The 14373-nt window shown below is 30.7% G+C and overlaps 1 protein-coding gene across 1 annotated transcript; it reads right to left on the reverse strand.

Moving 5' to 3' along the window:
- Positions 1-1836: 1836 nt before the first annotated feature.
- Positions 1837-13208, reverse strand: LOC108915003 (phosphoacetylglucosamine mutase). The gene is made up of 8 exons (XM_018720945.1): positions 13058-13208; positions 12894-12964; positions 12711-12840; positions 9931-10390; positions 6534-6815; positions 3138-3295; positions 2840-3032; positions 1837-2787 (listed from the first exon to the last, which is right to left on the reverse strand). Exons 1-8 carry the CDS (start codon positions 13159-13161, stop codon positions 2530-2532), a joined length of 1656 nt encoding a protein of 551 aa, XP_018576461.1. The 5' UTR covers positions 13162-13208; the 3' UTR covers positions 1837-2529.
- Between the last annotated feature and the right edge of the window lie 1165 nt (positions 13209-14373).

Below are 14373 nucleotides of genomic sequence, written 5' to 3' on the forward strand. Positions count from 1 at the left end.
TACTGTTAGGGAGTGGGGAGAACTGACTGCACTTCGTTCGAGTCCCTTTAGGTATGCAAAGAAACGATGAGCGAGACAGAAGTGCATGTCTCCATGGAGCAACGGATTATAATTAAGTTTTTGGCTAAGGAGGGGGCGAATCTAACCAAAATTTTACGGCAATTGCAGGCACAGTTCGGGGTCAAGGACCCGTGTATTTGCATGGCACAAAGAATTTTCGCTCGCTCGCCGCCCAAGGACAAGTATGACCAAAGTCAACATTGAGGCGGTCCAAAATCTCATGGAGGGAAATCGCCGCATAACTCTCTGGGAAATCATTGAGGAACTGAACACCGGATCGTGACTGATGACTTGAAAATGTGTAAAGTGTCTGCTAGATGGGTTCCCCGTCTGTTATCGGAGGAACACCAGCAACATCGATTAGAGACTTCGCAGCGACACTTTAATCAATTCCAGAAAGAGGGTGAAGCTTTTTTTGAATCGCATAGTCGCCTGTGACGAACCTTGGGTGCACCACTACACGCCCGAGTCGTAGCAGGGGAGTATGGAGTGGAGAAAAAGCGGCGAGAGGGGACCGGTGAAGGCAAAGACGCGCTTGTCAACCGGAAAGGTAATGGCAACAATATTTTCTGACCGGCAAGGTGCTTTTCACGTTGACTTTCTCCATGATCGACGCACCATTAATACACAATATTATTGTGAATTACTGGATTCCACCAAATTGTCATTTCGAAGGAAAAGGAAGAAGCAATCGGTAAGAAGTGTCTTTTGCATGACAATGCCAGGCTACATGCGGCCAATGCCACAAGACAAAAACTGGATGCATTAGGCTGGGAAATGCTGGAACATCCGCCAACGTCCAAAGAGTTTCTATGACGATGGAATAAAAAAGATCTCAATCCGATGGGAAAAATGTATTTCTAGGGCGGGGGACTATGTAGAAAAATAATATATGTTTTTAGGTTTAATTAAATAAAGTTAGAAATTTTTACAAAACAAATCCCGTTTATATTTGATACACCCTCGTAGATTGATGGAAAAACAAGAATAAAGACATTTGGGGAGAATTAATTGTCAAATGAAATAAGAAATGAATGGTTATGAAGAAAAAAACAACAGCAAATTGTAAATGAGATAAAAGCAGGGAAATGGAGATAAATGACATGCTTTATAGAAACGCTATAATTGTGGCTCTCGCAAGAGCAGTATTATTTGCATCATCCATTTTTTCTAATTGTATAGAAAAGTCAAGTCACTAAGCATGACCATTTCCAATAAACACTGCTCATTGTTTTTTTACGATTTACTGAGACTTGCACTGCTTCTCAAAAGAAGTCAATATTAGAAAAAAATGAAGGTAGTGATTCCAATAGGGTATCAACCTGTGTCTCCAAAATTGAATTAATGTATCAAACATGAATGGATTACTTTAAAAAACATGTAAAATAAATTAAGACATGAGAACCAAACCAAAAAATAATGAAACTTTATCACCTCCCCTGTATTTTAAAACCGAAGCACTTGCGGATCTACATTCACATGAACTTTTTTCTTATTTTTGATCTAATAACTGCGGAATTTTGTCGGTGGAATACTGCATCATCTTGATGAAAGTGCTATTTTAAAGAGCTTAAAAATTTTTTAAAGATAGACATTTTTTCTGTTAAATTTGTTGTTAAATCAGAATCTGTTATATTGTATATTAAAAGCATGGTTTGCCAAATTATTTTTTTCTACATTGCCCAAATAAGATAATAAATAATAAATGTTTAAAACATATATAAATCAATAAAAAAAAAACTTTCCAACCAAATTAAACAATTATTTTTCCTCATATATGTATAAAATACTCATTAATTAAAATAGAACAAAAAAATAAAAAACTATTTTTACTTAAAATAAAATCTCCCTATAGAGGACCTTCTGTTAATTTGAGCACTTGGATTTGCTTATGGCTGTTTACTCAATATTGATTATTAAGATGCAAAATTTGCAGTCGTTTAATTTCGGTTGGAAAAAAAAAGTGTAAAGAGGGAAAATATTTCAAAAACCAAATGCAAAACATTTAAGACTAGACTTGGTAATGCTACAGTCATTCTTGACTAGATAAAATGTGTTCTTACATTCCACTACTCAAAATAAAAAAGTTACTTATTTTATTATTTCTTAAAAAGTGGCCGAAATAATCAATCAATAAGAAGCTGTTTAAACGAAATAACAATTTCTAATATATTTTCAGAATTTCTTTATAAAGTGATTTATAGTAAAACTTTTATTTCTAGAGATGGAAAAAAGTAGCAAAGCGAAAAGCTTCTACTGTTAATATTATTCATGTTTACAAACTAAACTTGACAAAGAAAATTATCCAAATCAAGTCAAAACAAAAAGATGGATGATTTAAATATATAACTAAATATTTTCCCTCCTTTTTCAATAAAAAATAAATCATTGTTGATATGGCAAATAATTTTCTTATAACGTAAAAAAAATTAATTTAAAAATCCGTCAGGAAAAGAAAACGAACCCGTCCTACTGAGGAATCTCGGGAGCATTTCCAGTACCCCCTGCGAGCTCGAAAACTTTCAAAGCTACCTCTGCTGCTAGTTTGTCTGTTTCCTTTCTTGTACTAGCTTCAGCATAAATCCTAACAATATCCTCCGTCCCCGACGGTCTAACAAAAGCTCGACCTTTACTGTACTTGGAAACTAAAGTGTTAATTTCTTTTTGTAAACCTTCTGGAGTCACGCATATCCTTTCTGCATCCTTTGTTTTAATTACACGACGATCCTAAAGGCATATATTTGAAACAAAACTAATAAGGTGATTTCAATTTCACTACCTTGACAGTTACTTTCATAAGACGGTTTGGCAAATCTGTGTAACACGCCTCCCAATCAGTTACATTCCAACCCTTAGCGTGAAGTATAGTTTCCACTAATAACATATCGGAAATCGCATCACCGACAGTTTCATTAATCACGTCTATTAAGATTTGGAGCTTCTCGATGGCTTTTCTTTGTTCTTCTGAGTAGCTAAAGAAATGGATGGAAATACTCGGTTACTTTTAGAAATAATTTACTATAAATATATTAACACAATGTTGATAAAAATGGTGAAAACTAATTTGCAAATTTTACCTATTATTTTTCGCTGCTTCTTTCAACTTATTCTTGGTTTCTTGGCTAAAAATTACTGTTCCATGGCCATTTGCCTCAAAGTAAACTCCTATGTCGAATGTGAGAGCTTTATGATGTAAATGTTTCACTCCAGTAGGTACACAAGCAACAGGCACTTTCTAAGGCAATAACAGATCTTATTAAAATAATTATAGATCATTGTTTTAGTAGGGGTTTGAAGCCACAGAATAATATAACAGGGTGTTTTTCAAGTCAATATCATAACTTCATGAGGTTCTTTGTATCAATTTAGGCCAAAAAGCGTTACACAACAATTAACTTTTTATTTGAATAAAAACGTCTATTTATTCATTAAGAGTTTGTAAAACTATTGGCGAAATCTGGCAACATTGTACATCAGTGTGGCGTGGTGGTAAAAGTTGGGTCAACTGTCAAGTGAACTGTGGTTGGCCGCTTGGCGCATATACCGTAAACATGAATGAACATCCAAGATACAAAGGAAAAGTAATGACTGAAAAGCAATATAAAATGCGTATGAAACAGAATGTGGATCAAGAAGCTCAGTGTATGGTAGTGGGACATCGCCTTGTCAAATTGAAGATTATGAAAGGACATCTATACTGTTCATTTTGCAAAGAGATCCTTTCAATTTTTGTTTTAAATTGCTATTATACTGCATTAGATCATGAAAAATTTATTTAATATTAATTATTACTACATTATGTTTCAACTAAAATAATTTTATATTCTATTGCCATATTTCCTTTCATTGGATCAAATTTGTCAAAACTTTATCTATTCATTCCATTATCTCAATAATTACATTGTAAGTGCATATTTTTATTGTTTTAAAATGTTTAGTAATATTTAATTCTGTAACTACAATTTTATTTTCCCGATCCTAACCATTTTTAAGTGCAATATTCACGTTTGATTAAAGTTTTTTCCCAACTCGCATAAGAGTCTGTGTATAAGAGCATAATTTTTAATATCATTTTTCAAAAAAACTATATTGGCAATCGACCTGATATTTTTACACGAGGCAGTTGGCATATTTATTAACAGATTTCAATGATTTTGAAAACTTTTTTACCATTTTTTTTGGGTATCGAACCTCCTTAAATTGTGTAAACGATATTTTTAATATGGTATTTCTATAGGATTAAACTGCGACTTCCAAATTTCCTTGTTATATCTAATATATCGCATAAAGCAATGTCGTTATAATCACTTTTCACTGAATATTTATGGGAAATTGCAAAAATATATAGTCATACAATATTTTGTGATTTACTTACGAAGGAAGTATCACAGAGTTGTCTCCTCAAAAAATTTTAAGGAATTTATTTAATTTTGTTTACAATTGCTAATACACAATTTGTAATAATTTATTTTAATTTTTATTTCATAGCAGACTTTAAATACATTATAGATTAGGGCCACAAAGTTTGAATCACCACCACCAGACTCATACGACTCGTTAAGTAAACAACGGAGGCTAGCCCCCTTGCCCTTTGTACAGATCAGGATCAGAATCTGCTGAGATTTAAACTATTTAAGGTTATTGAACATTTGGTTGCGGATAAAAAATAATAAATAATGTTAATCTAAACATTTTCTCTATTTTTTTTGTAATAGTATAATGGAGTACCTTTTGATATTCAAGAAACAGAATCAGAAATATACTTTTTAATCGGATAGAAAAAAATATTTAACAATACTGTTACCTAAAATTTTAATCTATATTGGGAAAGATTTTTTAATTACTTTTTAATCTATTATTAGACACTAAAGACCCCACTAGACTAAAGCTCATTAAGGTCATGTCAGCTTTTCAAATTTTTTTCAAATATCAGAACAGGGTGAACATGCAATTGTAACATCAGGACGAATTTGATGTCATAAAATCTGACTTATTATTAGTGTATCTTTGTTTTCCAATTACATGAAATATAGGCAGAAAAAATTATTAAAAATATATAAATAAATGAATAAACTATGCATTTCATGTTTATTCTGAGAGTAACTTAAGTATTTATTTATTTTACTGACTTGACCAAATTAGTTTGATACGAAATTAAATTTTAAATTTTAACATCAAATTAATTTGATAAAAACAATTTGACAGAAACTTGATAGTTTGGCATGAGCCTAGGGCTCTTTGGCGCAAAATAACCCAAGGAACAATCTTCTGAAGTTATGCCAGTTGATAGAGAATCATTTTTTAATAAGAAAAGTTCCTATAAACGTAGGTCTTAGAACGCTTCGCTTCGTGAGATATAGGATGTTGAAAACAAACTTTTTTTAAGAATTTTTCTTAATATCTCTAAAAGACCAACATATATTGAACTGAAATTTGGTATTAATAACACATTAGTTATGGTGAATAAAACAAAGATATCTGTTATCTATTTCATACACCAGTGACGTGCCTGAAGTGGGTTATTGCCCCCTTTAAAAAAATAATTCGTACGCCTGTGGATTTTTCTTGAAAATAACATCATTTCTAAATTTTTTAATCAATTCTAAACAAAACAGCTCTCTTTCAATTTTTTATAAAATGAACGGTTTTTGGTTAAATTCATTTGGCATGAAACTGTTCCAACGATATTGGTAATACATATCTGTAATAAGAAAAATATGATGTACCCTGAAAATCAACAAAAACGATTAAATGTCATAACGTTAACATAAGAACGCAAACATTGTGTAACGTGTGTGTCAATTAGTTCTTTCTTTAAATTCTGTGTTTGTTTTTTCATGCCAAATTTCAGTTTAATATCTATTGGTCTTATATCCCTATATCTCACAAACGAAGCGTTTTAAGACCTATGTTTATAGGAACTTTTCTTATTAAAATATGATTTGCACGTAGCAGAATGGCGCTCCTTGGGAGACCCTATTTGGAACCCAAGGAACTGAGAGAAGTGTCAGCAAGGAAGCTTTTGGACTTTGTAAAAAGAACAAATCTACTTGATGAATAGGACTAGTAGTGGGACGCACAATAGGCCTAATTAGGCCGCAGTGCTATGGGACTTTTATAGGACCAACCACTAGAAGATGAAGATGAATACCAAATTTCAGTTCAATATATGTTGGTATTTTAGAGATATTAAGAAAAATTCTTAAAAAAAGTTTGTTTTTAACACCCTATATCTCACAAACGAAGCGTTCTAAGACCTACATTTATAGGAACTTTTCTTATTAAAAAATGATTCTCTATCAAATGTGAAAATCCTACTACAAAAAACTGACTCGCCCTGTATAGTACCTAACTATACAGTATGCTGAATAGCATAAAGGTACCTTACAAACAGTTTAATATTGAAAATAAAATATTTTGTTTAAGATCAGTATGCAAAAGGTATTATGTAACGTAAAAAAAACAAAACTTACTAATTTTTCAGTGATATATTCAGTAGATGCCCCATTGGCATAGGCAGTTTGTACTAATCCCATATTGAGATCAATTCCTGTTTGTTGGACAATTTCTTGGAGATATCCCGCAACTAAAGTTGCTATCCTATCTCCATCCATAAGATGAAATTTATTGTTCTCATCTAAATAATAATACACAATTCGGTCTGCATCACCATCAACTGAACAACATCTAGCGTTGGATTCAACAGGAAGGCCAGTGGGGAATTTTTGTTGCGATTTGACAAAATCAGCACCACACTGGAATAATAAAAATTTATCAAAATATTTTGAAAATTAATTAGATGGTAATAAAATAGTTACTGATTTATTTTCCAGATATGTATTATGAAATGTCATAAATTATTAATTTATTAGTGACATAATTTGTTTTTTCAATTTATGTATTTCGATTAAGTGAAAAATTTTAAAATCAATCAAAACTGTTGTCAAGTCGTAGGTAGCTTCTCTGAAACTTTTTTGTCTAAGCAAAAGTTTCACACTGAAAAAAGTGGATAAGTAAAAAATACACATCATTCAATCAATTTTCGTTCTTAAAATCATTGTTTAAATAACTGTTTTTGACTGGCAATTTCTTTTTATAAAGTTTGTTCCTTAGTTACAATGACAAATTTTTTTTTTTTTCAATTTTCCTATATACAAGGTGAAAGAGAGAATAAGTTTTTCTTCCTGAAATTTGAAATACCTGGTAGGGTGTACTTGAACTAAACTGAGCAATTTCTTTTTTGCTATGGATAGCCAGACTCAGGTGGATGCCGGGTATACTGATTTTAGCAAAGCATTCGATAAAATTAATCATAATGTACTTATATCTAAATTGTCTGAAATTGGTGTACATGGTAACCTACTAGATGGCTTACCTCTTATGTTTTCAATAGGTCGCAATTGGTAACTATTAATGGTTACAAATCTCCCCCCTACATTGCAATGTCAGATGTTCCTCAAGGATCACATTTTTGACCTTTACTATTTTTAATATATATCAACAATATACGTCATTGTTTCAAATTTTGTAAATTTTTACTCTATGCAGACGATTTGAAAATTTACTACAAATAAATAATTCCGATAATTGTATTGCCTACCAGGAAGATTTAAACTCTTTCTTTGAATACTGTAAATTGAACAAGCTTCAATTAAATTTAAGTAAATGTTTTTATATTTGTTTTACCCGTAACCAAAATATATACTCTAATAATTATAACTTTAATAAGAATATTTTAAATCAAGTTCAAGAAATAAAAGATCTTGGGGTTGTCTTTGACAGGAAAATGAGTTTTTCCTCACATATTGATTAAATAACTTTAAAAAGCAACAAAATGGTTGGTTTCATTGTCAGTTTGCAAAAATTTTAGGTCGATTTTTGCTATTAAATCTGTATATTTTGCATACGTGCACAGCATAATCAATTTTGCATCTATTGTATGGAGTCCTCAATATACCATATATAAGTCTCGACTTGAGGCCATACAAAACAGATTTATGCGATATTTACACTACAAGGAGAGTGGTGTGTATTCTTTTTATTGTAGCACGATGTTACGAAATCATTATCATATTATTTCATTGGAGAATCGAAGAATTATTGCCGAAGCAGTATTTTTGTATAAGCTTCTTAATGACTTTATCGATTCCCCAGATTTATTAGCCTTGAGCTGTTTACATGTACCACAACATGATTTTAGAGTAAATGCACTGTTTCATGAGAATTTATCGAATTAATTTGGTCAAAACTCCTATAAACAGAATATGCAGACATTTTAACTAATACCACATATTACTAACATTTACTATAGTAATATGTGCTTATACTGTAGTATTCTAGATATTTTTCATTTCTCGCTCATTAGTTTTAAAAGATTTTTAAAGGGAACTATTATTGTAAATTAACATTTTCTATTATAATAATCTTTTCTGTACTTTTATGTTCAATTAGCTTTAAGTAATTTGTGGGCATTGTTTTGGGCTATAAAGCCTGTGTTTGTCCCTTCTCCATAAATAAATAAATAAATATCATTATCTATTTATAATATGTCAATTTTACATCAATTCGTGTTTAGGTAGCATATCTATAGATGACACTATTGTTTACAACCTCTACGTCAAATAATTAAAATAAAATAAGTATTTCTAAAGTACACGATTCGATTATATACCTACTCGACAATTCCTCTGATTCCACAGAAACACATTGTCAGTCAATATCTTGCAAATATAGGTATTACATGTACAGACATATAGTACTTATGCAAAAAAACATGTTTCTTTGGAAAAAGCTTGATTATATATTTTTTTGTCAATTAAAAAGCTGTAGGTACTTATGTTTCAAAAATCTCCTGTCTAGGGCTGAAATGTATCTGAAGTATACAGAGCCTTCATAAATAATTACAAGCCATGTGACCAGTAATTTTGTTTGGAACAGTAATTTTATTTCCTTCATGTTGCAAAATAAATTTCAGTAAAATTAAAACAATAAGATCAAGATTACACTAAAACAGTACATTCTGTTTCACTGAATGGTAATTGGTGTGAGTATCTTGAGGTAGACATAACAGTTTGTCGTTGTTCATTGTAAAAGAATCATTAATATTACTGATGCTAATATTTAGGGATTTATAGTTGACAGTACAAGCTGTGAAATGTTGGTTTCCTAAGCTCGATGGTCATGTGGCTTGTAATCATTTATGAAGGCTGAAGACAGTCAATGTAATAAATGTTTCACATATTTCACTCATATTCGAACATACATTCATTTTTTCTTGATAATATATTTCTAAAATATAAATGCGACTGTTACAGGAAGCTAGTAGGGTATTTATGTTATCTGTCACCGATTTTTTTTTAATCTTATGACTTATATTTTAAGTTTTTGGTTTTTACAATAAATTGGTATGCATTTACTTAATAATTGTGTCTTAATTAATAACACACATATGTGTATAAAAACAAATTATTCAGAAAAGATGAGACTATAGTTTAATTCAAGCAGACATTCGCTGATTTAGCTGACACACCCTATACGGTAAGTACATCAAATTTTGTGGAAAAAACTTAGTCTCCTTTTCGCCCTGTATATTCTGAGAACGGAAATTATAATAAAAAATACTACCATATCGTCTAAGAAATGAACTTGTAATAAAAAAAAATCGTTAAAATCTGACAAGCTTTTTGGGCTAAAATCTAAAGTTGTGTTATATTTTTAATTTTGAATAGAAGTGTATTTTGTTGTTTATTAGTTTCATAATATTAATACTTAAATAAAGTAAATTGCTCTTCCTTTTCTATAACTAATTTTAAATTTTTTCACAGTTGACAAAATACCAAAATAAAACGGAAAATACTACAAAATACTTACCAAATAATTTAATTTTCCCGAACCAATAATTTCATCATTATACATATCGATAATTAAGCTACCTTGTAAGGCTTCTTTGAGAAATTTTACTTTTTTAGCACCAACTCCATTCGCACCATCATATATTACCCTATTTGTATAATTACCATTCGTAAAGTTACTACCTCTGATGTTTTTAAAAGCAGTTGTTAATTTTTTGTAGTAACCATCTTCAGTAGGTAGACCATATGCTCCACGTGTGTTTCTACACTTTACAAAGTAATGCAATTGTGGAGTGGTAACTATTCCAAAATCTATAGGCTTCCCAGATAGAGCTAGTACTCCATCAACTACAGATTTAGCTAGATGTGGACTACTAGGTCTTGTATCTTTTCCTACAAGTATTTCTACCCTGTCATTCATATTTGTAATATTATATTCTTTGATTAATTCATTTATTGTGTCTTCAAGTTTGTTGTCACTAAAATAGAGCGCAGAAAGAGATGTAAAGCATGAGGTGATCTAAAGAACAACTAAATGAAGTGAACATAAGGTCAGAAGCGATCAAAGAATAAAGCTATTACCAAAAAAATAAACTAGTCAAAAAAGTTATAATTAAATTCAATTCAAACCTTATTACAAATATATAAATTATAAAAACAAAATCCAATTACTATTTGTCAATTTACGAATCATTAAAAACTGATCTAAACCTTGGTAAAAATAAATGTAATTACTATTCGTTAATTTATCATCTTATTAATTTGATTTAGAAAGGTCTAATTAAACTGTTATTAACAATGCTATAAACAAGGTTTACTAAGGTTTTAGGGAAATACTACTATAACATGTAAAAACCCTTGTATGTTAAGAATAAATTTTTGGTATATAAAAAAGTTAAATATTCTCTTTGTGATTGATTTCAATTTCAGTTTGGAGGGAGCGATTGAAAAAAGAAAAGAAATACCTAGGTATATAACTCTAAAAGGGGCTATGTGAATTCATTTTTAAAGTATGTGAACTTATATTTGAAATATTTGATAAAATATTCGTGTTTGTTGTACAGGGTGTACAGAAGCGAATGAGACATACAAAGATCTTCCTTGGATGAAAAACCAAAACCAATTTAGATTGATCTAGTTACCTTAATGCAATTTTGCTTACATAAAAAGGTACCCACACATTCAAAATATATATATTTCATGATAACTTTGAAATAGTTGAATATGAATTTGAGCTTATTGTTTTACGTAAAACATAAAGGTCGCTAAAAACACCAGCCTTAAACAGCATTTTATTTCGTGCCACATTTTTACTGTGGTACTGTTTTCTGAAATGCCACTTTACTTAAAAAATGTACACTTGTTGCATGTCATTAAAAAGTACTGGCTTCCGATGACAGGAAGTAATCTTTTCATTTACAGAAGCTGGAATTTAGTTGATAAAATTATTTTAAGAATTATTCAAAGAGACCTTATGAGTTTACATCTTCATTCAAAGGGCTGTAAATGTGGATACAATTTAAACGAGGAATTGTAACTCAAAACTTTTCATCCTAGAAGGCTGACACTACATAACTCGTGGGCCTGAAGAAATATATAAAAAAAAATGTAAATAAAATTGTAATGTCCTAATAAAAATAAGTTCCATTGGCTCTAGTCTAGGCCTTTTTAGATCACATATACGTTATCCTGAGGTAATTAACAATTGCTAATTAGCGTCTACGATGACGAATGTCAATGCCCTGGCTTGGCTTCTATTTTCAAACTAGTTTCATTTATAAAATGAATATTGTTTTCTACCACCTTAACTCATGTTATGTATTTGATATTTGAAATGACCTACTCTTAATAAGTTAAATACTCTTAAATTATATTTCCTTGAAGATATTAATATTATGTTTAATATTTCTTCATTTAAAAACGTTCTTATGGAGAAAAACTGCTTTATATATTACCAACAAATATTTAATGTTTAGATAAATTTAAAGTTTATGTAGTCAGGTTAGTATAAAACATAATTTTACCTTTGGAAGAAACAGACTTGCTAATGATTATTTCAAGATCAAATATTTAGCATCTATTTTCAATAGAAGTAAATATTTTGCTAAAGCGGATTTCAGAAAATCCTGTGTGTTAACTGTTGACATGAACATAAATAAATGCAGAAAATACCTCTATTACTTAAAGTTATCAAAACTATTTAAAATATATAGTAAATTGCTTATGCATGTGCATGTCACTTTTGGGAAATATTTAAAAAGGACTTATAATCATTAGGTAGACTTGTCCATTTGTAAACTTTTTTTAGTGATTATTATTTAGTTCTAAAACCTACTAGGTAATTTGTTAGATTTTAGAATCAATAACAGAGAGTGTAAATTTATTTAGTTAACTCAATAAGACCTTTTAAATTGTATTAAACAAATCATATTGGCAAGTAAATATAAAAAAATAGTGTATAATATTCAGTAGTATACAGAAAATTTTGACAATTGGGAAAAATTATGGGGATGACGAGGACTGATGAAACTTGAAGAAATGGGCACAATGAAAGAAACAATATTACAAATTACAATTAATATACATAACAGTTTGCAATAACAGAGAATTTTGGAAATATTTAAGTTTAAATATAGTATTAAGATACTGTTTCATTATATCAGTTAAAACAATGATAACTTATCAATAAATCTGGAACATTTGTAGGCACATAGATAAGGAAATCCTTTTTTACACATATAGATCCTTTGTAATAACTGACTTTAATATTAAAAAAATTCTACACATGCAAATACTTACGCAACATTGGCAAATTTTGTGGCCCAAGCCTCCCATGATTGCTCTAACATTTCTCCATGAGGATCGACTAATTTTACACCATTATCTGGCTCAGGATTATGTGAGGCAGTGATCATAACTCCAATGACAGCTAAAATAATACTTATAAACATACAGCAGCCATATAATTTCAAAAAAACCGACCTTTCTTGTATCTTGCTCTAAGCACAGCCAGGAGTCCCATACGGTACATCACATATTCAAGATCAACGGCTCTAAAAGGAAATTTTCATTCAAATTTTACCCTTTAGGTCACACCTTTCCCATAACTTAACCTCAAAATATATAAAATAACTGAATTGCCCTACCTGGTTCTAAATCCAGCCGTACCATATTGTATATCGGTTTTCACGGTTTTGGGGTACATTTCTCTTGCAAATGCATAAACTGTTCTGTAGCTGTTATTTGCCATGTTGATGAAAACCACTTGAAAGTTGTTTTGTGGACTTTCTATTTTGCAGTAGGTGCGAGAGAGAAAGAGAAGTATGAGTAATAAAGTACACCTTAAGGAATTGACTAATTCCATTAATTATATGTTAATATCCTTTCCCTTTCAGTTCAGTATCTAATTGCTCTAATAAAAATAAATACTACAAGAGAAATATTGGACGCAAAGGAACAAGGGGCGATTTATTTAACTTTTATTGGATTCAATTACTTAAACTTCAGAAAATTATTTCGTTCGTTAATATTTATACAGGGTGTAACTTAAACTATTGGTCAAATTTTAATGGTGGATTAAATAAACAAAAAATTCCTATCAACTTATGAGAATCTTTGTTTCCGAGATACAAGATATTCAAAATTAATGAAAAGATAATATATAGGTATGTATAGGTATATGTATATTCCTGGTTTTAAAGCCTGCTATATGATTTCTGTCAAGGTATGAAATAAAATGTACCTATAGGTATTTATAAAAAAGATGTCGGAAAAGAAAGAGGGGAAAAAGACAATTTATTTGCGAGCGAGAGATTGGAAGAGATAAAGGAAACAAAGCATTGCAATTTATCTACACAAAGGACAAAGGCTGCCGTTTTCCGCGTATGGTTGACTTAGGTGTGGCAATTATTATTTTAAAACAGACTAAACTTAACTGCACAGAGCTTGAGCTGTTCAACTATACAGGTTATTCGGAAAGTTCCCATGGTACAATATCTAAAACGGGCGGTGACTATTCAGATTATGAAACGTCTTCACTATAGCCATCCTTGTCTATCGCATGGATTTCTTTACTTTACTTTGTCGCTCTCATGTAAAGGCAGATGGACCATGTGGATTTTCCAGCACTGATGTATATACAAAATAGCGTAGGTTGTAAGAGCGAAAAATGGGAAATTGATAGCATATAAAACATATACAGGGCTGGCAAATCCACATGGTCCATCTGCCTTTACATGAGAGCGACAAAGTAAAGTAAAGAAATCCGTGCGATAGACAAGAAAGGCTATACTGAAGACGTTTCATAATCTGAATAGTCACCGCCCGTTTTGGGTTAGAAGTGGGAGTGACTATTCAGATTATGAAACGTCTTCAATGTAACCATCCTTGTCTATCGCACGGATTTACTTTTTTACTTTATCGCTTTCACGTAACGGCCGATGTATCATGGGGACTTTCCGAA

This window comes from Anoplophora glabripennis, unplaced genomic scaffold (genome assembly GCF_000390285.2).
Source record: "Anoplophora glabripennis isolate ALB-LARVAE unplaced genomic scaffold, Agla_2.0 scaffold924, whole genome shotgun sequence".
NCBI classification, from domain to species: Eukaryota; Metazoa; Arthropoda; class Insecta; order Coleoptera; family Cerambycidae; genus Anoplophora; species Anoplophora glabripennis.